The 27824-nt window shown below is 44.9% G+C and overlaps 1 protein-coding gene across 2 annotated transcripts in view; it reads right to left on the bottom strand.

The window, feature by feature from the left end:
• The window catches only part of LOC127047633 (dedicator of cytokinesis protein 2-like), a 408420-nt gene that overhangs the window by 248129 nt on the left and 132467 nt on the right, over positions 1 to 27824 (bottom strand). For both annotated transcript variants that reach the window (XM_050946070.1, XM_050946071.1), the window contains exons 22-24: positions 27337 to 27471; positions 14186 to 14297; positions 6038 to 6108 (exon numbers count right to left, since the gene is read on the bottom strand). In XM_050946070.1, coding sequence (XP_050802027.1) covers positions 6038 to 6108; positions 14186 to 14297; positions 27337 to 27471 — 318 coding nt within the window. The remainder of the gene's footprint in view (positions 1 to 6037; positions 6109 to 14185; positions 14298 to 27336; positions 27472 to 27824) is intronic.

Genomic DNA, 27824 nt, shown 5'->3' with positions numbered 1-27824 from the left:
TAGTTCAACGAATTTACCCACCAACTGCCAGGTGTTATAACTGTATCTGCTGAGTAGGGCCTGTTGGTTGGCCACTCGCAGTTGGAGGCCTCCGACGGAGTAGACTTTACGCCCCAATAGATCCATCCTTCTAGCCTCCCACGATTTTGGGGCAGGAGCTTGTTGGCTATGGCGCTTTCTCTCATTCACAGATTGAACGACCAGAGAGCATGGCAGAGGATGGGTATATAAATATTCGTACCCTTTAGAGGGTACCATGTACTTCCTTTCCATGCCTCTGGTCGTAGGAGGGATAGACGCCGGAGATTGCCAAATGGTGTCTGCTTTGGCTTGGATAGACTATATGAATGGCAAAGCCACACGAGTTGGCGCATCTGCTGACAATATGTCTATGACCGGGTCTTCCACCTCCGGGATCTCTTCCACCTGGAGGTTGATATTTAAGGCGACTTGCCTTAGAAGGTCCTGGTGGGCTCGGAGGTCAGTCGGAGGCAGGCCCGATGAGGTGGTACCAGCCACTGCCTCATCTGGTGATGAGGAGGAAGACAGACCCGGCACGACTGGATCATGCAGTGACTCCTGTTCTTGACGAACATCAGGGTCCGGAAACACCTGAGGGTCCGGCGCCAGAGCCGAGTCATCTGTAGCCGCTGGAGGAGGGTGGCTAACAGTGGCCTCTGGTGCTCGGTGTTCCAACGGGGCAGAATGAGATGGTACTGTAGGCTTGCCTTGGGCCTGATGATATGCCCAAGGCGTCCAGAAGGACCACTGAGGTGCTTGTTCCGTGCCCTGAGCCTCCTGAAGGAGATGGCTCTGCGGGTCTGAGTCCCCATACATGGTGCTGTCAGCGTGCAAAGACTCAGATGGGTGCCGTGATGGCCATGGCGGAGCAGAGTGCACGTGAGGAGTGGCCCCATGCGTACATCGTGCCATGCCGGAGAGCAGTACCAGGAGTCGTACCGGAGCCGAGAGGTTGACCGGGACCTGCAACCAGCGCGGTGCCGGGAGGTCGACCGGGATTGTGAAGCTTGGTGGTGAGAGTGGCTGCGGCGAGAACGGTGCCGGGAGCTGGACCACAGTCTGGAGTACCGGTCCGGGAAGCGGGATCTTGAGCGGTGCCGCAAGTACGACCAGTACCGAGAAGGGGACCGGTACCGGGACTGTGAGCGGCGCCTGGATCGGGACTGGCGGCGAGATCGGGAATGCTGGCGAGACCTCGACCTCGAGTGGTGCCTGCCTGCGGGGTCAATGGAAGGTGGCCTGACCAGGGCCGGCTTCCCCGCTGACGCAACAACCTGCACTGGCGGTGCCGGGGGTTGAGGGAGGGTGGGCTCTATTAGAACAATGAGTTCCCTCACCGTTGAAAAGGTCTCTGGCGTGGTGGGAACGAGAAGCTCTACCAAGGCATGTGCCGGGGAGCTGTCACGCACCGGACTCGACGGCTCTTGCATGGCCGGAATCAACGGTGCTGGGATCGCCGGTGCCACAGCAGTTGTTGGTGCCGGGCGACTCGGTCTTGGCTGATGCTCTGACTGCGGCACGGGTATTGGAGCCACAGGAGCCTTGGCCTTCTTAGCACGTGGGGAGAGGGAGTGGTGCCGGGCTGTCTTCTGTGCCGGTGACGGCTGGTGCTGGGGCGTCTTGGCGGTGCCAGCGCTCTTCGGTGCCGACGAGGCACTTCTCCCTGGCGTGGACTGTGCAGCACTCGGTGCCGAGGCTGGAGGAGTGAGGGCCGCCTCCATTAGGAGCTGCTTAAGGCAAAAGTCTCGCTCCTTTTTTGTCCGTGGCTTAAACGATTTGCAAATCCGGCACTTATCTGTGAGGTGGGATTCCCCCAGGCACTTTAGGCAGGAGTCGTGGGGGTCTCCCATTGGCATCGGCCGGCGGCAGGCCGAGCACGGTTTGAAGCCCGGTGAACCAGGCATGGGCCTGGGCACCGGGAGAGGGGAAGGGGCTAATCCCCAACCCTCTAAGTATATACACTAACTACGTTAATAAAGGTTAATAAAGTATAAACTACAACTATAACTATACAACTATATATACAATAAGTACTAGAACAGTGAATAGCTAGGGAAGTGGAGATCAGCTAAGCCGCGCTCCACTGTTCCAGCGACTGACACGGGCGGTAAGAAGGAACTGAGGAGCGGACAGGTCAGCAGGGGTATATATCCGGTGCCATAGCGGTGCCACACCAGGGGGCGCCCTGCTGACTTGTCGGGTGTTGCTAAGGTAAAAATCTTCCGACGAATGTGCACGCGGCGCGTGCACACCTAATTGGAATGGATATGAGCAAGCACTCGAAGAAGAAATTTTAATTATTTAGCTTTAAATCGCAGTTAAACTGTGAAAAATGAAATGTGTAAAAATGGTGGCAGCTTGTTCAACAGCTCTGTTCTTGGTAAGTATTCAGAGTCTGATTTGTTGACTTCAGTGATGGAAATCAGTTTCTGCTGCTTTTTACTACTATTAATCCTGCAGAACCAACACAGATAAGAAGAGAGGGAGCTCTTCCTCCTTGGCTGTATATCAAGTTCCAGTCAGTGACAGCTGCCCAAGACCACTGAAGATCCCTGGGCTGCATAGGTATTTCTGATGGCAGCATCTGGCCTGTGGAACTTTTTAACTGATGATATGCAAGACAGATAAACCCCAGAGAAAGTTTGCAGAGCGGGTACTGAGAAAACCATTTCATGTGCCATTTGAGCACATTTAAAATTTATATAGTCTCTGTTTTTTAATCAATCAATCTCACTTGGATTCAATAACCACCTTTTTGAAATAGCTCCCACTCCTACCTGCCACATGGGGCCACAACCGTGGTACCCTCAACCCACCCAGCAATATCGTCAATCTATCCAACTACACACTCAGCCCAGAATAAAAGTCTGTCCTATCTCGGGGACTCTCTTTCTGCCCTGCCACCCCCACCAACACGATACAGTTCTGCGGCGATCTGGAAGCCTACTTTCGCCGTCTCCGACTCAATGAATACTTTCAGGACAACACTGAACAGCGCACTGATACACAGGTACCCTCCCACCAACAGCACAAGAAGAAGAACTCCACATGGACTCCTCCTGAGGGTTGAAATGACAATCTGGGCCTATACATTGAATGCTTCCGCCAACATGCACAGGCAGAAATTGTGGAAAAACAACATTGCTTGCCTTATAACCTAAGTCGTGCAGAACGCAATGCCATCCACAGCCTCAGAAACCACACTGACATTATCATCAAAGAGGCTGATAAAGGAGGTGCTGTTGTCATCATGAATAGGTCTGACTACCAAAAGGAGGTCGCCAGACAACTCTCCAATACCAAATTCTACATGCCACTTCCCTCAGATCCCACTGAGGAATACACTAAGAAACTGCACCATCTACTCAGGACACTCCCTACACTAACTCCGGAACAAATCAACATATCCTCAGAGCCCCGACCAGGGTTATTCTATCTACTACCCAAGATCCACAAACCCGGAAATCCTGGACGCCCCATCATCTCAGGCATTGGCACTCTCACTGAAGGACTGTCTGGATATGTGGACTCTCTACTCAGACCCTATGCCACCAGCACTCCCAGCTATCTCTGTGACACCACTGATTTCCTGAGGAAACTACAATGCATTGGTGACCTTCCAGAAAACACCATCCTAGTCACCATGGATGTAGAGGCTCTTTACACAAACATCCCACACACAGATGGAATACAAGCGGTCAGGAACAGTATCCCTGATGATGCCACAGCACAAATGGCTCCTGAGCTCTGTGCCTTTATCCTCACACACAACTATTTCAAATTTGATGACAATATATATCTCCAGATCAGTGGCACCGCTATGGGCACCCGCATGGCCCCACAATATGCCAATATTTTTATGGCCGACCTGGAACAACGCTTCCTCAGCTCTCGTCCACTCACGCCCCTTCTCTACCTATCCTACATTGATGACATCTTCATCATCTGGACCCATGGGAAGGAGACTCTAGAAAAATTCCATCACGATTTCAACAGCTTCCACCCCACCATCAACCTCAGCCTGGACCAATCTACATGGGAGGTCCGCTTCCTAGACACCACGGTGCAAATAAGTGATGGTCACATTAACGCCTATACCGAAAACCTACCAACCGCTATGCCTACCTTCATGCCTCCAGCTTCCATCCTGGGCACATCACACGATCCATTGTCTACAGCCAAGCACTGAGGTACAACCGCATCTGCTCTAACCCCTCAGACAGAGACCAACACCTACAAAATCTTCACCAAGCATTCTCAAAACTACAATACCTGCACGAGGAAATAAGGAAACAGAACAATAGAGCCAGACGTGTACCCAGAAGCCTCCTACTGCAAGACAAACCCAAGAAAGAAACCAACAGGACTCCACTGGCCATCACATACAGTCCCCAGCTAAAACTCCTCCAATGCATCATCAGGGATCTACAACCCATCCTGGACAATGATCCCACACTTTCACAGGCCTTGGGTGGCAGGCCAGTCCTCGCCCACAGGCAACCTGCCAACCTGAAACATATTCTCACCAGTAACTGCACACTGCACCATAGGAACTCTAGCTCAGGAACCAATCCATGAAACAAACCTCGATGCCAACTCTGCCCACATATCTACACCAGCGACACCATCACAGGACCTAACCAGATCAGCCACACCATCACCGGTTCATTCACCTGCACCTCCACCAATGTAATATACGCCATCATATGCCAGCAATGCCCCTCTGCTATGTACATCGGCCAAACTGGACAGTCTCTATGGAAAAGGATAAATGGACACAAATCAGATATGAGGAACGGCAATATACAAAAACCTGTAGGAGAACACTTCAACCTCCCTGGCCACACTATAGCAGACCTTAAGGTGGCCATCCTGCAGCAAAAAAACTTCAGGACCAGACTTCAAAGAGAAACTGCTGAGCTTCAGTTCATCTGGAAATTTGACACCATCAGCTCAGGATTAAACAAAGACTGTGAATGGCTTGCCAACTACAAAACCAGTTTCTCCTCCCTTGGTTTTCACACCTCAACTGCTAGAACAGGGCCTCATCCTCCCTGATCGAACTAACCTCATTATCTCTAGCTTGTCTGCATATATATACCTGCCCCTGGAAATTTCCACTACATGCATCTGACGAAGTGGGTATTCACCCACGAAAGCTCATGCTCCAAAACGTCTGTTAGTCTATAAGGTGCCATAGGATTCTTTGCTGCTTTTACAGATCCAGACTAACACGGCTCCCCCTCTGATACTCCTCCTACCACAACTCCTGCCTGTTGCACTCCCCATCTGGATGCAGCATTTCCATTCCCCACCCAGCAAACAGTGCGATAGCCACTCACTGGGAGGCCCTTTCCTGGGAGAATCACCTGTCTTCACTGTCACCTTATTTCCTTTGCCCCAGCTCAGAATTATTTATGTTGTTTCAATTACACCAGGCCTCTGTCCTCCACGCTTGACCCTGTGACCACTCTCACTGATCCTGCAGTATAAATTTACTGACATCACCTTTAAATACACATCAGTGCAGCGGCAGCTTCAGGCACCAGCACTCCAAGTGCATGCCCGGGGCAGCAAACCGCGGGGGGCGCCTGCCGGTCCCTGGAAGGGCAGCAGTCAGGCAGCCTTCAGTGGCATGCCTGCAGGAGGTCACCGGTCCCGTGGATTTGGCGGCAATTCGGTGGCGGGTACGATGAAGCCATGGGACCGGTGGAGTCCCGCAGGCATGCCGCTGAATCTGCGAGACCGAGGAGCTCCCACAGGTGTGCCGCCGAAGGCTGCCTGCCTGCTGTGCTTGGGCCGGCAAAAAAGCTAGAGCCGCCCTTGCATCAGTGGAATGTGATGTCACAAATGCAGGAAGAGGATATCACTGAAGGACTATTGGAAGGTAAGCCTCGGTGGCAGGGGGATGAAACAGACATACAGGATGCCCTTTACAAATACACATGCCACTCTGCGGAGAGAGAGTGACTGAGCTTGGTGCATTGGCTGAAAGAAGGAGAAAAGTATCCCTTACCCTAGCACAGAGGAGTCGAAGATCCCAAACACATCTTCCAGAATCGAAGGCAGGTACTTCAGAGCAGCTCCCTGAAAGCAGAAATCAGCAAAAAGAGCTAACTACTGGGCTATGTTTTATTATCAAACTTTAGAAGGACACAGTTACTAGAAATCTTACTGCTCTGAGTGAAGTTCTTATTGCGCAAAGAGCCAGCACCAAGCCTCTGCACTCGTTAGACCCTGTTTAAAAGCCCCTTGCATTTCATCCTGACTCCATACATAAGACTGAGGCTGATGCACAAAGTTTTGCTCTGATTCAGTATACTTCATGTAAACAAACCCATGACATTACTACCGTAAACAGTAGCTCCATGAGCTCTCCTTCCCCAAATGGAGAAATTTTGCTGAGATCCTTTACTCTTACTAGGTCAACACTAATAAGAATCAGAAAAAACTGACTGTGATAATTCAAATATATCATTGTAGACAGGAATAACTGTTTCAGGTCTTTACTTTAAAACAACAGAGGAAGAAATTTCAAGAAGAAAATTGGATTCTCCCTTATATTTATACAGGCACAGTCCATCCCACAAAGAGACCCCAGCCTTTGGGGCTCCCACAATAATATGACTTGCTTCTGCCATATTCCCAAATGGAACAAAGTTTTCACATATTCCATAAAGGAAGGGCTGGGACTTCTCTCTAGGGTCTGGGTGAATGTCCTTTTCAGATGTCCCTCAGCAAACCTACAAAGTAACCAGAAAGTCACATTCCATTGTGAGGCAGAATTTTTGTCTCTGCCCCTGTTCCCTTACAAGTAAAACATTTTTTAGAGGTGCAGGTGGATCCTCCACTAGCTTCATTATTAGATCCATTTTGCAGTCTATGAGTCACTTCAGATTTTTTTCTCCAATGGTTCCCTAGCCCATCCTATGAATATCCTTCAGGTCTGAGCTGCAGCCAGGGCTCTGGTGTTTCCTCCGACGGTTCAGCCTCCATATAGTCTTCTATGTTCTGCACAATTGCTGCCAGCATACACAGCCATTGCTGGTGCACACACATCTGAAGCCTCCCAAGTCTACTAGTAAATCCACCAGTTCTCACCCTGTTCAAGATTCTGACTTCAACCATTGACCAGTAGGTCAACTGCTATCACAAGGAAAAGCACTCTCCTAAAACCACTAGTCTCACGCCTTGGAGATCTCCAGCTGGTGCCAGTGTCCTCATTCAGGGCTAAATACACACTCTTTTACGCAGTGAGCAGCAGCAGCCACCGCCCTCCCATCAAAGGTGACCTGGTGGGCCTGAGGGTTCCTTCCGACTGGGCCCTAGGAACTGGGTAAAGGTGGGTGCTCTAGAGTGTGCAAATGACAGAGAATTTTGTGTGGATACCAGTGTGGATGGTAAATATAGTCGCAATGATGGAATTTAGAGGTTTTTTTGTTTACTCAAGAAAACAATATAAAATTACACACACACTGCATCAAAAGAACATTAAGGTTGCAAAGCCAAGCACTGAGAATTCAGCTTGGTTGATTTCTCAGACTGCAGTGGTTGCTATGGGGCTGGGCTGGGCTGGGTCTCCTATAGCATCAGGAAGATTATTTCCAATGTTAATCGAATGAAAGACACAAGGAGCACAACTGCAATTTATCACAAGCCGCTTTGCTAGCAAATTCACAAACAATCCCACAAACACTGCAATGTCACAGCACATAGAGAGACAGTACCAAGTATTTAGCCCCGTGACTGGCATCACTCACATCTCCTGGTGTGGAACCCCAGAATGTCAGTCATTATCTTCCTCAGTGCTTGTCAGGATACAGCTTTCATAATGCCCCACTGAGGTTCATACATACTTATGAAGGTTTCAACTGCTTTTCTTTATCTGTACTTCCACACACCCCTAAATTCGGGGTGCCCCATTTTTCATAGGCTAGCTTGTTAGTTCCCTTTGTACTCATTAACATTTATGTCACTCAATCACCAAAACTTATTGTTAACACACTGCTGACCCCTAGGTCTGCAAAAATCCACAAAATACTCTAACTGGCTTTAACTAGTACATTGCAAGATATATTTCCTAAATACCAGCAATTTAACAACACTGACTTAATGCAGCATTCTACCTTATGACATCTTATAATACACGGACATTGCAGTCTTGTGACAACTTGTGACCTGGGGTCACTTACTGGTTAGTTCTTTCTGCCAAGTCTATCTTTAGGCTTGAGGCCTTGTTTGCCTAAGCTATGAAGGCCCTATCTTACAACATTAATACTTATTTCTGGGGCTGTCGATTAATCGCAGTTAACTCACATGATAAACTCACCAAAATTAATCATGATTAAAAATTAATCACGATTAATCACACTGTTAAACAATAGAACACCAACTGAAATGTATTAAATATTTTTGGATGTTTTTCTACATTTTCAAATACATTGATTTCTATTACAACACCGAATACAAAGTGTACAGAGCTCACCTGATATTTTTTATTACAAATATTTGCACTTTAAAAATGATAAACAAAAGAAACAGTATTTTTCAATTAACCTCATACAAGTAGTGTGGTGCAATCTCTTTACCATGAAAGTATAACTTACAAAGGTAGATATTTTTTGTTACGTAACTGCACTCAAAAACAAAACAATATATAACTTTAGAGCCTACAAGTCCACTCAGTCCTAGTTCTTGTTCAGCCAATCACTAAGACAAACAAGTTTGATTATATTGATGGGACATAATGCTGCCTGCTTCTTATTTACAACGTCACCTGAAAGTGAGAACAGGCATTTGCGTGGCACTTTTGTAGTCAGCATTGCAAGGTATTTATGTGCCAGATATGCTAAACATTCGTATGCCCCTTAATGGTTCGGCCACCATTCTAGAGGACATGCTTCCATGCTGAGGATGCTCATTAAAAAATAATGCGTTCATTACATTTGTTACTGAACTCCTTGGGGGAGAACTGTATGTCTCCTGCTCTGTTTTACCCGCATTCTGACATATATTTCATGTTATAGCAGTCTCGGACAATGAGCCAAAACATGTTCATTTAAAGAACACTTTCACAGCAGATTTGACAGAACACAAAGAAGATCTCAATGTGAGATTTCTAAAAATAGCTACAGCATTCAACCTAAACTTTAAGAATCTGAAGTGACGTCCAAAATCTGAGAGGTATGAAGTGAGGAGCATGCTTTCAGAAGTCTTAAAAGAGCAACACTCCAATGGGGAAACTACAGAACCCAAACCACCAAAAAAAGAAAATCAACCTTCTGGTAGCATCTGACTCAGATGATGAAAATGAACATGTATTGGTCCATGCTGCTCTGGACTGTTATCGAGCAGAACTCGTCATCACCATGGACACGTCTTCTGGAATGGTGTTTGAAGCATGAAGGTACATATGAATCTTTAGCACATCTGCATGTACATATCTTGTGACGCCGGCTACAGCAGTGCCATGTGAATGCCTGTTCTCACTTTCAGGTGACTTCGTAAACAAGAACCAGACAGTATTATCTCCTGCAAATTGTAACCAAATTTATTTGTCTGAGGGATTGGCTGAAGTAGGACTGAGTGGACTTGTAGGATTTACATTTTTATTTCTGAATGAAGTTATTTTTTGTACATAATTTTACATTTATAAGTTGAACTTTCATGATAAAGTGATTGTACTACAGTACTTGTATTAGGTGAACTGAAAAATACTATTTTTTTTGTTTTTTAGAGTGCAAATATTTGTAATTAAAAATAAATATATGGTTAGCACTGTACACTTTGTATTCTGTGTTGTAATTGAAATCAATACATTTGAAAATGTAGAAAACATCCAACAATATTTAAATAAATGGTATACTATTATTATTTAACAGTGCGATAAATCGCGATTAATTTTTTTAATCACTTGACAGCCCTACTTATTTCACTTCTATATCCTAAATATATCTCTTATCTTTTATCCTTGGATTCACATAGGACCCCATCTCATTCAATGCATACAATAGACCATTCTCTGGGGATGAATCAGGGCTGTGTAATCATAGACTCATGGAAGATTAGGGTTGGAAGGGACCTCAGGAGGTCATCTAGTCCAACCCCCTGCTCAAAGCAGGACCAACACCAACTAAATCATCCCAGCCAGGGCTTTGTCAAGACTGACCTGAAAAACCTCTAAGGATGGAGATTCCACCACCTTCCTAGGTAACCCAGTCCAGTGCTTCACCACCCTCCTAGTGAAATAGTGTTTCCTAATATCCAACCTAAACCTCCCCCACTGCAACTTGAGACCATTGATTCCTGTTCTGTCATCTACTACCACTGAGAACAGCTGAGCTCCATCCTCTTTGTAACCTCCCTTCAGGTGGTTGAAGGCTGTTATCAAATCCCCCCTCACTCTTCTCTTCTGCATTCTAAATAACCCCCGTTTCCTCAGCCTCTCCTCATAAGCCATGTGCCCCAGGCCCCTAATCATTTTCTTTGCCCTCCACTGGACTCTCTCCAATTTTTCCACACCCTTTCTGTAGTGGGGGGCCCAAAACTGGACACAGTACTTCACTTACGGCTTCACCAGTGCTGAATAGAGGGCAATAATCACTTCCCTCGATCTGCTGGAAATGGTCATACTTATGCAGCCCAACGTGCCATTAGACTTCATAGTAGCAAGGGCACACTGCTGACTCATATCCAGCTTCTCATCCACTGTAATCCCCAGGTCCTTTTCTGCAGAACTACCTTGTTACTCTCCTGTGGACTCTCTTCAATTTGTCCACATCTTTCCTAAAGTGTGGCACCCAGAGCTGGACACAGCTGAGGCCTCACCAGTGCCGAATATAGTGGGACAATTACCTCCTATGTTTTGCACACAACACTCCTGTAAATACACTCTGAATGATATTAGCCTTTTTCACACCTGCATCACACTGCTGACTCATATTCACAATCCGTTATAATCCCCAGATCCTTTTCAGCAGTATGACCACCTAGCCAGTTATTTCCAGTCATTTCCCATTTTGTAGTTGTGCAATTAATTTTTCCTTCCTATTTGTAGTACTTTGCACTTATCTTTATTGAATTTCATCTTGTTGAATTTAGACCAATTCTCCAATTTGGTGTTATCTGCAAATTTTATAAGCATACTCTCCACCACTTTATCCAAGTCATTAATGAAAATATTGAATAGTACCAGACCCAGGACTGACCCATGCAGGACCCCATGATATATGTCCGCCCAGTTTGATAGAAAATCTTTGATAACTTCTCTTTCAGTATAGTGTTTCAACCAGTTTGGCACCCACTTTATGGTAATTTCATCTAGACCGCATTTCTCTAGTTTAATTATGAGAATGGCATATGGGACTATGTCAAAAGTCTTACTAAAACCAAGAGATATCACATCTACTACTTCCCCTCCATCCACTAGGCCAGTAACCCTGTCAAAGAGGGACACAGACCGACAGACGAGGGAGTACATAAGAACAGCCATACTGGATCAGACCAATCATCCATCCAGCCCATTATCCTATCTTCCAAAAATGGCCAATGCCAGGTGCTTCGAGGGAATGAACAGAACAGGGGAATCATCAAGTGATCCATCCCCTGTCACCCATTCCCAGCTTCTCGCAAACAGAGGCTAGGGACTCCATCCCTGCCCATCCTGGCTAATACCCAGTCTTATTAATCTCTCCTCACATGCAAGCTGTTCCACACTCCTAATCAATTTTGTTGCCCTTTTCTGAATCTTTTCCAATTCCAATATATCTTTTTTGAGATGCGGCGACCACATCTGCACGCAGTATTCAAGGGCCCTGGAGGTTTTTCGCCTTCCCCTGCAGCGTGGGGCATGGGTCGCTTGCTGGTGGATTCTCTGCAGCTTGAGGTCTTCAAATCAATTTTGAGGATTTCAATAACTCAGTCCTGGGTTAGGGGTTGTTATAAAAGTGGATGGGTAGGGTTCTGTGGCCTGCCTTGTGCAGGAGGTCAGACTAGATGATCATATTGGTCCCTTCTGACCTATGAGTCTATGAGTCTATGTGGGAGTACCATGGATTTATATAGAGGCAATATGATATTTTCTGTCCTATTATCTATCCCTTTCTTAATTATTCCCAACATTCTGTTAGCTTTTTTGACTGCCGCTGCACATGGAGTGGATGTTTTCAGAGAACTACTCACAATGACTCCAATATCTCTTTCTTGAGTGGTAACAGCTCATTTAGACCCCATCCCTTGTCTCACTGTACAAGGAAACAATGACACAAAGTTGGTCAGCATGATAGGCAGTAGTCTTGGCACACCAGCAGCCAAGCCGTTGTCAAGTTTTCTGTAGGTATCACAGCAAAGATACCTTCCTTAACATAAAGAAGAATGTTAAGGAAGGATTTCAAGAAGGATAATAAGGTAGCTTTGAGGATGTTTATGGAGAGCTTCTCCCAGCCATGAAGGGAAGCACAAGAGAGAGCACAAAGGGACTTGTTTGAAAATTTAACAGGCGACTGATGGAGGGTGGCATCACTGGCCAATCCAAAGTGGCAGTCAACACCCAATAGTACATGAGAGATGGCAGGTACGGTGGGGATAGGCTAGGAAGGGTCCTGAAATTTAAGACCAGAAGCTTTGTTTGGTGTGATAGAGAAGAGGTAGCCAATCCCACAGTATTCTTGCCAGCAAGTTAAGGAAGTATGGGCTGGATGAATGGACTGTAAGGTGGATAGAAAGCTGGCTAGATCATCGGGCTCAACGGGTAGTGATCAATGGCTCCATGTCCAGTTGGCACCCGGTATCAACCGGAGTGCCCCAAGGGTCCGTCCTGGGGCCAGTTTTGTTCAGTATCTTCATTAATGATCTGGAGGATGGCGTGGACTGCACCCTCAGCAAGTTTGCAGATGACACTAAACTGGGAGGAGTGGTAGATATGCTGGAGGGTAGAGATAGGATACAGAGGGACCTAGACAAATTAGAGGATTGGGCCAAAAGAAACCTGATGAGGTTCAAAAAGGACAAGTGCATAGTCCTGCACTTAGGGCAGAAGAATCCCATGCACTGTTACAGACTAGGGACTGAGTGACTAGGAAGCAGTTCTGCAGGAAAGGACCTAGGGGTTACAGTGGACGAGAAGGTGGATATGAGTCAACAGTGTGCCCTTGTTGCCAAGAAGGCTAATGGCATTTTGGGCTGTATAAGTAGGGGCATTGCCAGCAGATCGAGGGACATGATCATTCCCCTCTATTCAGCATTGGTGAGGCCTCATCTGGAGTACTGTGTCCAGTTTTGGGCCCCACACTACAAGAAGGATGTGGAAAAATTGGAAAGAGTCCAGCGGAGGGCAACAAAAATGATTAGGGGGCTGGAGCACATGACTTATGAGGAGAGACTAAGGGAACTGGGGTTGTTTAGTCTGCAGAAGAGAAGAATGAGGGGGGATTTGAAAGCTGCTTCAACTACCTGAAAGGGGGGTCCAAAAAGGATAGATCTAGACTGTTCTCAGCGGTGGCAGATGACAGAACAAGGAGCGCTGGTCTCAAGTTGCAGTGGGGGAGGTCTAGGTTGGATATTAGGAAAAACTTTTTCACTAGGAGGGTGGTGAAGCACTGGAATGGGTTACCTAGGGAGGTGGTGGAATCTCCTTTCTTAGAGGTTTTTAAGGTCAGTCTTGACAAAGCCCTGGCTGGGATGATTTAGCTGGGGATTGGCCCTGCTTTGAGCAGGGGTTGGACTAGATGACCTCCTGAGGTCCCTTCCAACCCTGATATTCTATGATTTTATAAATGAAGGAGCTGTGTAACTCCCTTCCTCTCTACCAGGCATGGCACTGTGCCGACAGAGAAGGATTCTGATGCAGTAATACTTAATGGCACCAATTCTGCATGATGCATGTCCCTTCACTCCATCTAACCATGTGTAACAGAATGGCAAATTCTAGCACCCTGCATAAAAGCAGAGGAATGGCTAGACTGGATCTGCTCAGTGGCCAATCTAGTTCTGTGTGATGTCTGACAGTAGGCAGCAACAAATGCTTCAGAGAATGAGGCACACACATGAGTGCGCACACACACAAACATGCTCCCATATATCTGCCCCTCTCCAGAACCTTGCTGGGGTTTCAGCTGTAGGGACAAAAACAGGTATCATAAGGCCAGGACCCCCCTGCCCTCCTCACCTGGGATAGCAGGGTTGTATTCTCCAGTGTGGATTTCATCAGCTGATTGACAGACAGGAAGAATTGCTGCAATGAAGCCTGGAATTCTGTTTTTTCTTTCCCTTCGTAGAGTCTGAGGGAAAACAAGCAGAATAAATATCACAATCCTCTTCCTCTCTTGTTCACAGAAGCGATCTTTTTAGCTGATGACATAACAAAGGATATATCCAAGGAGGCAAGAATTCTTCCTACGTGGCCTGTTCAGACTTCATAAGAACATAAGAACGACCATACTGGTCAGACCAATGGTCCATCTAACCCTTGACAAAGTCCCTCACCAAAGGCTCTTATGCAAAGTAAGCTGCCATGGGATAAGAGGGAAAGTGCTCTCATGGGTTGGTAACTGGCTAAAAGATAGGAAACAACGGGTAGGAATAAATGTTCAGTTTTCAGAATGGAGAGAGGTAAATAGTGGTGTCCCGCAGGGGTCTGCTCTGGGCCCAGTCCTATTCAACATATTCATAAATGATCTGGAAAAAGGAGTAAACAGTGAGATGGCAAAATTTGCAGATGATACAAAATTACTAAAGATAGTTAAGACCCAGGCAGACTGCAAAGAGCTACAAAACGATCTCTCAAAACTGGGTGACTGGGCAACAAAATGGCAGATGAAGTTTAATGTTGAAAAATGCAAAGTAATGCACGTTGGAAAACATAATTCCAACTATACATATAAAATGATGGGGTCTAAATTAGCTGTTACCACTCAAGAAAGAGATCTTGGAGTCATTGTGGATAGTTCTCTGAAAACATCCACTCAATGTTCAGCGGTAGTCAAAAAAGCAAACAGAATGCTGGGAATAATTAAGGAAGGGATAGATAATAGGACAGAAAATATCATGTTGCTTTTATATAAATCCATGGTACGCCCACATCTTGAATACTGAGTGCAGATATGGTCACCCTATCTCAAAAAAAAATATTGGAATTAGAAAAGTTTCAGAAAAGGGCAACAAAAATGATTAGGGGTATGGAGGCTTCCGTATGAGGAGAGATTAATAAGACTGGGACTTTTCAGCTTGGAAAAGAGATGACTAAGGGGAGATATGATTGAAGTCTTTAAAATCATGACTGGTGTAGAAAAAGTAGATAAGGAAGTGTTGTTTATTAGTCCTCATACTGCGAGAACTAGGGGTCATAAAATGAAATTAATAGGCAGCAGGTTTAAAACAAATAAAAGGAAGGATTTCTTCACATGACACACAGTCAACCTGTGGAACTCCTGCCAGAGGATGTTGTGAAGGCCAATACGATAACAGGGTTCAAAAAAGAACTAGATACATTCATGAAGGATAGGTCCATCAGTGGTTCTTAGCCAGGATGGGCAGGAATGGTGTCCCCAGTTTCTGTTTGCCAGAAGTTGGGAATGAGCGACAGGGATGGATCACTTGATGATTCCCTGTTCTGTTCATTCCCTCTGAAGCACCTGGCATTGGCCACTGTCGGAAGACAGGATACTGGGCTAGATGGACCTTTGGTCTGACCCAGTAGGGCCATTTTTATGTTCTTAGTATCCCATCTTCTGACAGGGCAATTTATCACATGATCCATAACCTAACATCCAGGCCCAGCTTCTGGCAGTCAGAGGTTTAGGGACATCCAGCGCATGCGTCTGCATCTCAGACTCTCTTGGCTAATAGTCATTGATATATCTGTCCTCCATTAACTTATCTAATTCTTTTTTGAAACCAGTTATACTTTTAGCCTTTACAACACCCTCTGGTACAGTTCCACAGACTAACTGTGCATTGTGTGAAGAAGTATTTCATGATATTTGTATTAAACCTGCTGCCTATTAATTTCATTGGGTGACTCCTGGTTCTTGTGTTATGTGAAGGGGTGTATAACACTTCCTTATTCACTTTCTCCACATGATTTGTGATTTTATACACCTTTATCATAGCCCTCGAGTCATCTCTTTTCTAAGCTGAACAGTCCCAGTATTTTTCATCTCTCCTCCTATTGATGCTGTTCCATACCCCTCATCATTTTTGTTGCCTCTCTCTGTACTTTCCCAGTTTTAACGTATCTTTTTTGAGATGGGGCAACCAGAACTACACAGTGTTCAAGGTGTGGGCGTACCATGGATTTATATATTGGCATTACAACATTTTCTGTCTTACTATCTACCCCTTTTCTAATGATTCCTAACACTGTTCGCTTTTTTTGACTGCTGCTGCACACTGAGCAGATGCTTTCAGAGGACTATCCAGAATGACTCCAAGATTGCTTTCTGAGTATAACAGCTAACTTAGACCCCATCGTTTTGTATGTATAGTGGGGATTATGTTTTCCAATGTGCATTACTTTGCACTTATCAACAATGAATTTCATCTGCCATTTTGTTGGCCAGTCACCCAGTTTTGTGAGCTCCCTTGGTAACTATTTGCAGTGTGTTTTAGACTTAAGTATCTTGAGTAATTTTGTATCTTCTCCAAACTTTGCCACCTCATTGTTCACCCCTTTTTCCAGATCATTTATGAATATGTTGAACAGCACTGGTCCCAGTACCGATCCCTTGGGGACCCCGCTATTTACCTCTCTCCACCATGAAAACTGACAATTTATTCCTGCCCTTTGTTTCTTTTCTTTTAACCACTTACTGATCCAGGAGAGAACCTTCCCCTTTGTCCCATGGCAGCTCTCTCTGCTTAAGAGGCTTTGGTGAGGGACCTTGTCAAAGTCTCTATGAAGGTCCAAGTATGCTATATATGCTGGATCCCCCTTGCCCACATGTTGATTGACCTCCTCAAAGAATTCTAGTAGATTGGTGAGGCGTGAGTTCCCTTTATAAAAGCCTTGTTGATTCTTCCCCAACATATCAGGTAGATCTCTGTGTTTGACAATTCTGTTCTTTACTACAGTTTCAACCAATTTGCCTGGTACTGAAGTTAGGCTCACCGGCCTGTAGTTGCCGGGATCACCTCTAAAGTTCTTTTTTTTAAATTGGCATCACATTAGCTATCCACCAGTCACCTGGTACAGAGGCTGATTTAAGCAGTACACGGTAATTTAACTTAATACACAGCGAGAATTTCAATGAATTACAATCCTTCTTGAGCAGCTTGTAAATTAGAACAAGCTTTAAAGAGACACACGGTAGCTCCTTCTCCCTGTTACTAAGAGAAGGGACAGAATACGAACAATATGAGCAGTAGCCAAGCCAATGAGCAATTCTCTCACAGTCTCATAGGAATTTCCTTTGGCTTTTCTGCCCCCTTCATTCTTTTTTCTCATGAGCATTCATCATACTGTTGGGCTTCACCAGCACAAGAATTCATGGAAAGTTGCATGTGGGAGTATTTGTGGAAAAAACATTTTACATTTGAACATGCCAGAAGAGCTGCCACACTCATCCAATGAGGCAGACGGCTCAGTATTATGGGACTTGTCTGAGCATTCACAGCTATCCAGCGTACCCCAAACAGTGAATACTTACACAGGATGGTTTGTGAGCAATACACAGAATAGGAAAACTGCCCCAGTTTACTTGGAAGTGTCCTTTCTCAAGTAATCACACCAGCAGATCTGTTGCGATGGATATTTCAGCTGGTTTGCATCTTGGGGGCAGAACCTGACCTGTCAGTCATGAGCAGTCGGGGAATGCCCCACCCCCTGAAATTCCTACCAGCTGAGACAATTTCCATTGCCAGGATAATTCAGTTGTACTTTTCTAAATCAGAGATTGTTTCAATGATACTTTGAGCAGAGACAACAGTTTCTCCTGTTGCAGAGCATGTGGATAATTTGCACTAATTAAATTGTAACCATTGGTTTCAGTGAGCTCTCTGCTGCCATCTTTTGATGAACTAGGGGAAAAACCTCATGAGTAAAATAAACCTGAATTTTTGGATGTCAATTTTTATCTCTATTTCAACTCTGGATGATCCTTTTGTTTCCACAGTGGGCAAGATCTCTGGACCTTATCACTCAAAGAAAGGAAACTTTCATATAAGCAGGAATCAATTTTACTGTTCTTTATCGTGCTAAAGTCCACAGATCTGTTACAATGGGATTTTCACAACAATGTGCTTCCAGTATGGGAAGGATGATCATCCTTTAACTACATGCAGATCTTCCCCTTACTAGGGTATCAGAACATGGAGAAGATTTCTGGAAAAAATGCCATTTGAGGAAGATTTATTGACCAGCTTGGTGAATGTATGCTCTTATGGCCATGCAACTGCTTAGCAGATTTTGTAATAGGAGATATAGGACATCTCTGCCCATGAGATTCTCAGTGATCCTAACAATTGGGCTCTGATTCTTAATAGAAATGAGGAAGAAAATTTCTTGAATTATTTGATTAAAAAAAAATTAAGTTCACTTTGGGAATAAATACTATGATGGTTCTGAGGACTACCTGTCTGAATTAAAGATAAAATGATGGGTCCCGACTTTGAAATGTAATCTGGTTGGACATAATACACTCTCAACTAGTTAGATGAATATAAAAATACAACACAAGCACATAGGGATAAAATTAAAAAGGCCAAGGAACAAAATAAGATTAAACTGGCTATGGACATAAAGGGTAGCAAGAAATCATTTTACGAATTCATTAGAAGCACAAGGAAGACCAAGGACAGGGTAGGCCCATTAGCTCAATGAAGGAAAGACAATAACAGAAAATGCAACAATGACTGAAGTGTTAAATGCCTTTTTTGTTTCAGTTTTCACCAAAAAGGTAAGCAGGGACCTGACGACTAAGAGCAGGTCTACACTTAAAACGCTGCATTGACACAGCTGCACCAATACGGCTTCACGGCCATAGCACTTAATGAAAACTCTTCTACGCCAACAGGAACGTTCTGGTATCACTTAATATTGGGATGTGTTTGTGTAACTAGCACTTCTTAGGAATGTGTATTTCTGCAGTATCAGCCTGTTCTTCCCAAATTCTGTGGGCAGGTCCTGCCTCATACCAGGCTATGTCTCAGGCTCTTTTCCTACTACACCAAGGGGCAAGCATTGAGGCAAGGGCCCAGGGGATACCACCCAGTGACGGGTTGGGAGGGAGAAAAACCTGTTCTGGTAGGGGCAGAGGGGCCATATAAAGAGGCTTTGCCCCCACCAAGGGCCAGAGGAAAGGAAAGAAAGAAGAAACAGGAGCCCGTAAGAAGCCCATGGAAGAGGTGGAGAGAGCCATGAGACAGCCACAGGAAGACCATAAGGTGAAATTGGGGGTAGGAGAGAGACCCCTCAGGGAGGCAGTTGAGGGTCAAACACTGAAATGAACCACACCTTGAGGACTCGGTGGGGCAGAAGAAGCAGCTGCAAGGGAGGCCTGTGGCTGCACAGTAGGCCTTGCAAGAGGCTGTGCAAGACCTGGAATCTCAGCGAAAGAAACTCAGGGAGACCATGGTTCATCTTTTAGATCTTTGCAGAGGTTTAAGATGGCCAGAAACCTCTTCTGAGGTAAGTAAGCCATTGCTATGGTTGAGTAGAGGACCCGTCTGATGAATTCAATTATTTGAACTGTGTCGATATTGACTTTGTTTGTTTTCCCATTCAAGCATACAACAGTAGGATGACCAGGAACTTGTGTGGATTTTTCTGCACAATCGCTGCCTGAATCCCCAGAGTTGAAGCCACTCTATACATCAACTCTTGGAAAGTCTTGTAGTCCTCTGGGATCTGCGATGTTGTTTCAGGAGCTGGTCTCAACAGTCCTGATGATGTCCATACCAGAGGCAATAGCACCACCTCAGACAGCACTGGAGAGTGGCAGTCTTTGCACTGCACCCCAGTCTCCCTACCAGATGACCAATGGTGTGTGCTTTAAGATCCATACCATGAAGTGTCCACTTCCACTTTTGTGGAAGGCCCCAGGAAAGAATGAAGACTTCTCTTCTCATCAAGAACTTTGTGAGAGCTCTTAGGTGAGGCAGAAGCAGCTTGAGGAGTATTCTTAGCTGAACAGTGCTCAGCTCACTTGGGGCAGAGTCACCAGGATCAGACGAGGGAAGCATGATTTTCTAAAAGGTGCTACCTCAGACAAATTTGTCTGGACTCCACATCCTAGTCAAGAAGGGCTTGCAAATGCTGCATTTGTCCTTTGAATGTCCTCTTCCCAAACAAGAGAGGCAGGAAGAATATTTGTCATTATAAGGGATTACTGCTGTGCAGCAGGATCATTGTTTAAGCCCTGGAGACTTCAGCATACTTACAGCAGAGAGGACTGCAAGAGAATAAAAGAAAATAAAGGGTCCCATTGAAAGGGAACTGAAATCTAACAACTTTATTTAATCTTAACTGTCTAAGTATTATTTAGAAGAAGAGATTCTGAAGAAATGCTAGCTAAAAAATGTCACTGGAAGAGCAATATGGAACTCTACCGTTAGCCATGGTGGTGAGAAGGATCTGAGTCAGGGTAGCCATGTCTTTATGCCATTGGCTGCAAGTGCAAGGATGTACAGGGCACATGTGTTGCCCTAATGGTACTGCTAGCAAAAGTCTCCGACTCAAATGCACTGTGTGCAAATATACCTAAAGTGGAATGTACATATGCACAATCTCCTGAGGAACTACCAGTTCCAACATGACTTGGCATTTCTGTTTCACCACTCCAGGCATCTTTCTGGGAAGGGAGTGAAGTGTTTGCCAGACTCATTGCCCTGGCTCCATCTCAGTACAGTGGTAGACCGATGCCAGTTGAGGTGAAAACACTCTATTAGAAATAGGCAACGAGTTGTTGCACTTGGGCTTTTTGGTCCCGTCAGAGGTTCTCGCCTATTTAAGAGTTACCTGAGACACTGAATTCATTCTGTCTGTTGCATACACAATCGTAGAATCATAGAAATGCAAGAGTGGAAGGGAACTCGGTAGGTCATCTGGGCCAATCCCCTGTACTGAGGCAGGACTAAGTATTACTTAGACTATCCCTGAAGGATGATTGTATAACCAGTTCTTTAAAAACTCCAATGATGGATTCTACAACCTCCCTAGGTAATTTGTTCTAATGCTTAACTACCCTGACAGTCAGGAATTTTTTCCTAATGACTAACCTTTAAATCTTCCTTGCTGCAATTTAAGCCCATTACTTTTATCCACTATCCTCAGTGGATAAGGAGAACAATTTATCACTTTCCTCTTTATAACAACCTTTTACATACTTGAACACTGGAATCGTGTCCCCTCTCAGTCTTTTCTTCTCAAGACTAAACAAATCCAGTTTTTTCAGTCTTTTCTTGTAAGTCATGTTTTCTGGACCTTGAATCATTTTTGTTGCTCTCTTCTGGACTTTCTCCAAGTTATCCACATCTTTCCTGATGTGTGGTCCTAGAACTGGACACAATACTCCAGCTGAGGCCTAATCAGCACGGAGTAGTGTGGAAGAATTATGTCTCATGTCTTGCTTACAACACTCCTGCTAGTACATCCCAGAATGATGTTTGCTTTTTTTGCAACAGTGTTACATTGTTGACCCATATTTAATTTGTGATCTACTATAGCCCCCAGATCTTTTTCTGTAGTACTCCTTCCTAGACAGTCATTTGCCATTTTGTATTTGGGCGATTGATTATCCATTCCTAAATGGAGTACTTTGCATTTGTCCTTATTGAATTTCATCCTATTTATTTCGGACAATTTCTCCAGTATGTCCAGATCATTTTGAATTTTAACCCTATCCTCCAAAGCACTTGCAACCCTTCCCAGCTTGGTATCATCATTCACAAATTTTAAAAGTGTACTTTCTATGCCATTATCTAAATCACTGATGAAGATACTGAATAGAACTGGACCCAGGGCAGATCCCTGCAGGCCCCTATTTAATATGCCCTTTGAGCTTGATTATTAACCATTAATAACTACCCTCTGAATACAGCTTTCCAACCAGTTGTACACCTACCTTATAGTAGTTTCGTCTTGGTTATATTTCTCTAATCTGCTTATGAGAAGGTTAGTAAGGCTTTTGATACTATCTCACATAAAGTCAAGATGTATCCTATCTATTGCTTCCCCCATCCAAAAGGCTTGCTACCCTGTCAAAGAAGGACATTAGACTGCTGTGACATGATTTGTTCTTGACAAATCCATGTTGACTGTTACTTAGCACCTTATTATCTTCTAGACACTTACATATTGAATATTTGTTCCATTATCTTTCTGGATACTGAAGTTAAGATGATTTAATTATCAATTAGATAAATTATGAAAGTTTGTAATTTAATTATAACCTAATTTCTTCAAATTATAGCCTGTACACAAGATTTCAATTTATAATAGCTATATGAAAAGTTTAACGAGTCTGCGTTATTCTGTTGCTAAGATCATTGAGACCCTGGAAAGACTAACAGAGGCTACAGTTCTTAAAGAATCGCTGTTTAATGAATCTTGACTCAATCTAATTAATGGCTTTATCTGTAAATTCTCTTAAAATTGAAAAATACACTGTATTTTTCATGTATAACAAAGACATTGATTCTCCCGTGTAAGAGCAAAATGTAACTCAGACTTAACTATGGAGTCCTGACTAAAGCCTTTATAATACCATAGTGATCATGAAAAGGACTGTGGGAGCATTTGCCAGATTAAATGGTAATGCTCCAGTTTCAGAGAGATAAAAGAACTGCTATCTGTATACAAAGCAGGGAATGTTGTGGGATGGTAAAATGGGAATGTGAAAATGAACCTCCTTTAGGAACTTGTTCAGATGTTTCAGGCTGAGCCCTCCTTCCTTGTTCTTTAATTCTCAAAGCTAGGATGCAGAGAGAACTGCCCTTGATGGAAAATGCATGGATTACATAGCTCCACAGTGAAGTGGAGGATGAATGGTTTCCTACCTGTCCTGGTGTTTCCTTGGGGTAGTCAAGATTGGGAGTGGTCAAAACAGAGCCTGTGACTCTCGCACAGCTCCATAAGGTACTCCCTCTGGACAATGACCAGTAACCTTATTTTGTCCAAAGATCTATGTAGCCAGGTGTTCCTGACACCAATCTGGAGGTCTAACTCTGCGTGGGTAGGAGCCATGTAGATTGCTTTGAGATAACTGTTCTGACTTTGCCTCAGTACCCTGGACTTTCTCTAGTTATACCTTGCAAAGTGGTATTCTCTCCTGTTCTACTCAGGGACCATTTCAACTTTTCCATTTGACCGTTATTCTTTTCTATTGTATCTGTCGGGGACCAGGATTCTAACTTGACTTTTCTGAGTATTCTGACTGATTAGTCTCGGTTTTCAGAAAAGTTTCCCACTGTAGTACTGAACAAACTGAGAACTGATTTGCTTGGGCGTCTGCTCTCAGTGAGCAAAGCCCCATACACTAGCATGAAACAAATATACGTCCCACTATCTTTTCAGAGAGACAGTGCATAAGCTGTAAGATGTTTAAGTTCGGAGTGGTACCACCGGTGGTGCAGCCCACCCTTTTTAGCACTGCCCTTAGGATGTAAGACGACACCTCATAATTCCTCTCTCTCTCGTTCTGATGCTGCCTGAGAGCGTTCATGCCCAGGGGAGGGGGTTAAGGTGACCCTGCCCAGACATGGCTGCCTGTGAAGGGCCTGTAGAGTGAGAAGCCCACTCTTTCAGATGAGCATCCCTTCCAGTTGGAAACACTGAATCTCCAACCAGGAAATATAGACACATTTAGTAGTGACACCAGGTTGAAACTGAATTGGTGCACACTAAAGAACTTTTTGGCCTTATAAAATGGAGGCTGGGGGGCTAAATTAAGTAAATGGTGGTCCAAGGGGGCCATTAGCACGTGCTTGTTCTTCCACATCTGGGCTGCTCTCCATCTCATCACTCCACAGTCAGCTGCTGACAAGAGGAGGTGGTGAGGAAGCATTGCAACCTGCAGCATCAGCTGGGCACAACAGACTGGTTATTAGAGTATGGCAATCTGCTGTGGCAGCTGGGGATAACAGGCAGGTACCTTCACAATTTTTTAGGAGTGGCTAGAATTTCCCAGTTCTCTATAATATCTTCCCAAGGAGCATGAGGTGGATATGCTTACCTTGGTAACCCTGGACCATCTGAGCAGTTTCACAGCACTGTGTCTCAAAGAGTCTACCTTCTGCTTGTTCTAATATACATTATTATTTTGATCCTCTAACTCTAAGCCTCCTCCCCTGAAAAGGAAGATGTGTGTGTGCGCGCGCATGTCAGGGGGAGAGAGGAGTTACAGAAATCTCACAAGTCTCACAAAGCATGTCATGTGAGGTCTCTAATGAAAGCCAGTGTCACGCTGGCCTATAAGGCCATTGTGAAATGTATGTAAAGCTACTATGTAAGGAGTTATGTATATATATTGAAAATATGTTTTCAAATCTATATCAATGTATTAGTCACCAGCAAAGGTAAAAAACCCAGGTTTCTCTCAGATAAGAGATGTTTATTCCTCTCTATCAGAATGTAAATTAAGCATTGTAAGCTAACACAACAGATGTCCATTTACATATAAAGAGATGTGAAATCAACAGAAAAGGAGCACACAGGAAAAAAACAAGCCATGGGAGGTTATCCTGACTATGAGTCAAGACAATGAACAATGGGGATATATTTAAAAGAGAAAGACACCTCTTCATCCTGTACCTAGTACATAAATGGACAGTGCATTTGCATTCATGAAAACAGGATCTAAAGTTTCACTGAAAATGCGGCAGAGGATTTTGGGTGAGATCAACTTTTCTGGACAGGAGGTTAACCTGTTAGTGAAGTTTCCTCTTCAGAAAGCATATTATGGTTTTGTTTTATATGTCACCATTTGTTTCCAATATTCTTAGTCACTATCACTTGAATCTTAAATCTTTGATAATAAACTTACGTGTGTTTTCACTATAAATCTATCTCAGTGCTGTTATGTTGAGCAAAGTGCTGACCCTGAGTTGAATCATACACGCTGCTGTGTCTGTTACTTTGGGAGCCGTGGATCTGGTAATTCTGTGAGTAGCCAGTATCAGGGGCTGGATATCACAGGGAAGGACTCAAAGGGACTCAGGGACTGGGTGCACCTATTGTTAACCTGCCAGGCAAAGTCTGGGCTGGCCTAGCCCAGAGGAGAGCGCTTGAATAGCTAACTGGCTGATGGTGTTAGGAGGGTGACACCCAGCTGAGCACCAGCAAGACTTCTTCAAGCTGGAGGAAGGGGGTAACAAGAGGACCCACAGCTTTGGCTACCCCAAGAACTCATCATACTGCCATGCTGTGCTCCACAAGGGTGAGCAGGAGAAGCAGGTGCTGATGAATTTATTTATTTCTCTTTTTGAGTACTGGCCCATGAACCAAAAATATTTCAGGTGATTAGCATTCTCCCTGGCCTCTTTGAGGGCAAATTATTGGCTCCCCTCCTGCTCAGGGACACGTTCAGGGTCTCTCAAGGAAAGGACTGAGGTTTGAGAATGGTCTCCCCAGAAGCTCTAACCCTCTCTAACGTACAGGGTCTACATGGGACAAATGGATCTGCATTTCCCTGGGAACTTCTGAGAGGCCTGTTATAAGATGGCAGCAGGGGGTAGGAGGCTGGGCCTAAAGGCCCCTTACCACACTCTAGCATTGTCAATGCTGCATCCAGTGTTCTCCATCTATGGCCTGAGGGGAGAGACAGAGGGAAGGAAAGAGGGCAGCTGAGCTGAGCAGGATGGTGGCTGCTAGTGCCCACTTTAGGGATTTTGGCATAAGGTTAAGAGGCAGCAGGTTTGAAACAAACAAAAGGAAGTATTCCTTCACACAATGCACAGTCAACCTGTGGAACTCCTTGCCAGAGGATGTTGTGAAGGCCAAGACTATAACAGGGTTCAAAAAAGAACTAGATAAATTCATGGAGGATAGGTCCATCAACGGCTATTAGACAGGGTGGGCAGAGATGGTGTTCCTAGTCTCTGTTTGCCAGAAGCTGGGAATGGGTGACAGGGGATGGATCACTTGATGATTCCCTGTTCTGTTCATTCCCTCTGGGACATCTGGCGCTGGCCACTGTTGGAAGAAAGGATACTATGGACCTTTGGTCTGACCTAGTATGGCCGTTCTTATGAGGTAACCCCACCTGGACGGGGCTGTAAAGGGGATACTTCATTGTCCACACAGAGAAGGCAAAGCTCCCTGTCCAGACATTCAATAAAGGGGAAGAAGTCAGAGACACAGACCTTTCCTTTTGCCTTTGGCTTGCCTGAAGAGACACTGGCTGCTGCAACAACTTAGAAGAGGAAAGAAAGCTGAGAGGGAAAGCTCCCCAAAGACAAACAGCCTAGAACACAGCCGCAAATTAGACTAAGTATTGAGTCAAACTGTTAGCTTGAAATGCCAAATAATTTCCCTCAGAAAGGTTCCACATGAGGAAAGCTACCCACCTGTCACTGGGGAGTATAGTAACCCTTGCAGAATTTCTGGGGATAGAACATTTTCCTGATGCTAGTGGCAGACAGGTCTGGTTCTTCCCGCAAGCTGCAAGCAGGCTGAAGTACCCCTTGTACCAGATCCATGGATTATTGCACAATGACGAATTAAACAAATTCCCCACATTGCATCGGATACTTTCAAACAACAAATTAATGGGAGGAAATTGAATTAATCAGCTTAATAAGTAACTGAATGTTAGTCTCCACTTTAATCATTGTTAAACTGCTATCCAGACACCATCCTTTGCAGACTCTGTATAGGGTGATCACTCACACAGTACTGAATTTCAACTGCCCTGGGGTGGAAGATGACAACTGTTTAACCATGACACAGCAACACAACAGTTTAGGGCAGGAGGTCAAAAAACATTGTATCCAACTGCAAACAGAAGGGGACTTCAGGAAAGCAAAATTTAATTACATGGGTTAACAAACACTGTGACATCTACAAAAAGAGCCAGAGAATTGTAGTGAGCATGAAAGAAAATTATCTCTCCTTTACATCCAAAAAGTGGCACCACAAGCAGCGCAGAGCACCAAGCACCATGCTAGGTCATTGGCGTCAGTATTAACTCAGCAGTAGGGAAAGCACCCCTCCAGCATACTGCTCTCTACCATCATCACTCCAGCACCACTTCCTACAACACCTTGAGTTTTTCCTGTAGGTCTCACATCCTAGTACTCAGCTGGCCTGGACCTGTTGAGCTTGTACTGTGGCCTGGCTGCTGGAGAAGCACTGGAAAGTGAGTGCAAATAATCAGTGACACTTACTGGGAAAAGAGGTGTCTGGAGCGGACAATGAATTTGAAGATATACTCCAAGGCTTTGAAGGTGCGTAAGAGCGACTCACAGGGCTCCCCTCGGCTGGCTGAGTCCACGTACTGTGTCAGCACTGAGATCAGCTTCCTGCACAGTGGAGACAGAGATGTGGGAAGTGGGGCCTGAAAGTTAATATGCCTCTTAAATCTAACCCTCCCTACCACAGAGCCTGGTCTGAGAGGAACTCCAGATAGACTGGAGAGTTCAGGGCCCATGCAGAGTCACACTCAGGTTTCCAAATGCCAGACCCCTGGCAGGCAGAACAGTGAAAAGAAAGGGGAGCTTCCTGCACTGCAGGGTTCCCCCTCCAGGTTCTCCTGACACCTACAGCTCCATGGCATCCCACTGTACCTCAGGTTTCTGATCTGCTGGCTCCATGGTGGGGAGTGGATGGGAGGAGACAGGAATGAGGGCCCCATGTGTGCAGAGGCAGATTCACA

This window comes from Gopherus flavomarginatus, chromosome 3, assembly GCF_025201925.1.
Source record: "Gopherus flavomarginatus isolate rGopFla2 chromosome 3, rGopFla2.mat.asm, whole genome shotgun sequence".
In the NCBI taxonomy this organism is placed as follows: Eukaryota; Metazoa; Chordata; order Testudines; family Testudinidae; genus Gopherus; species Gopherus flavomarginatus.
Note: the sequence above shows the minus strand (reverse complement) of the source record. Positions and strands in the feature narration are given on the sequence as shown.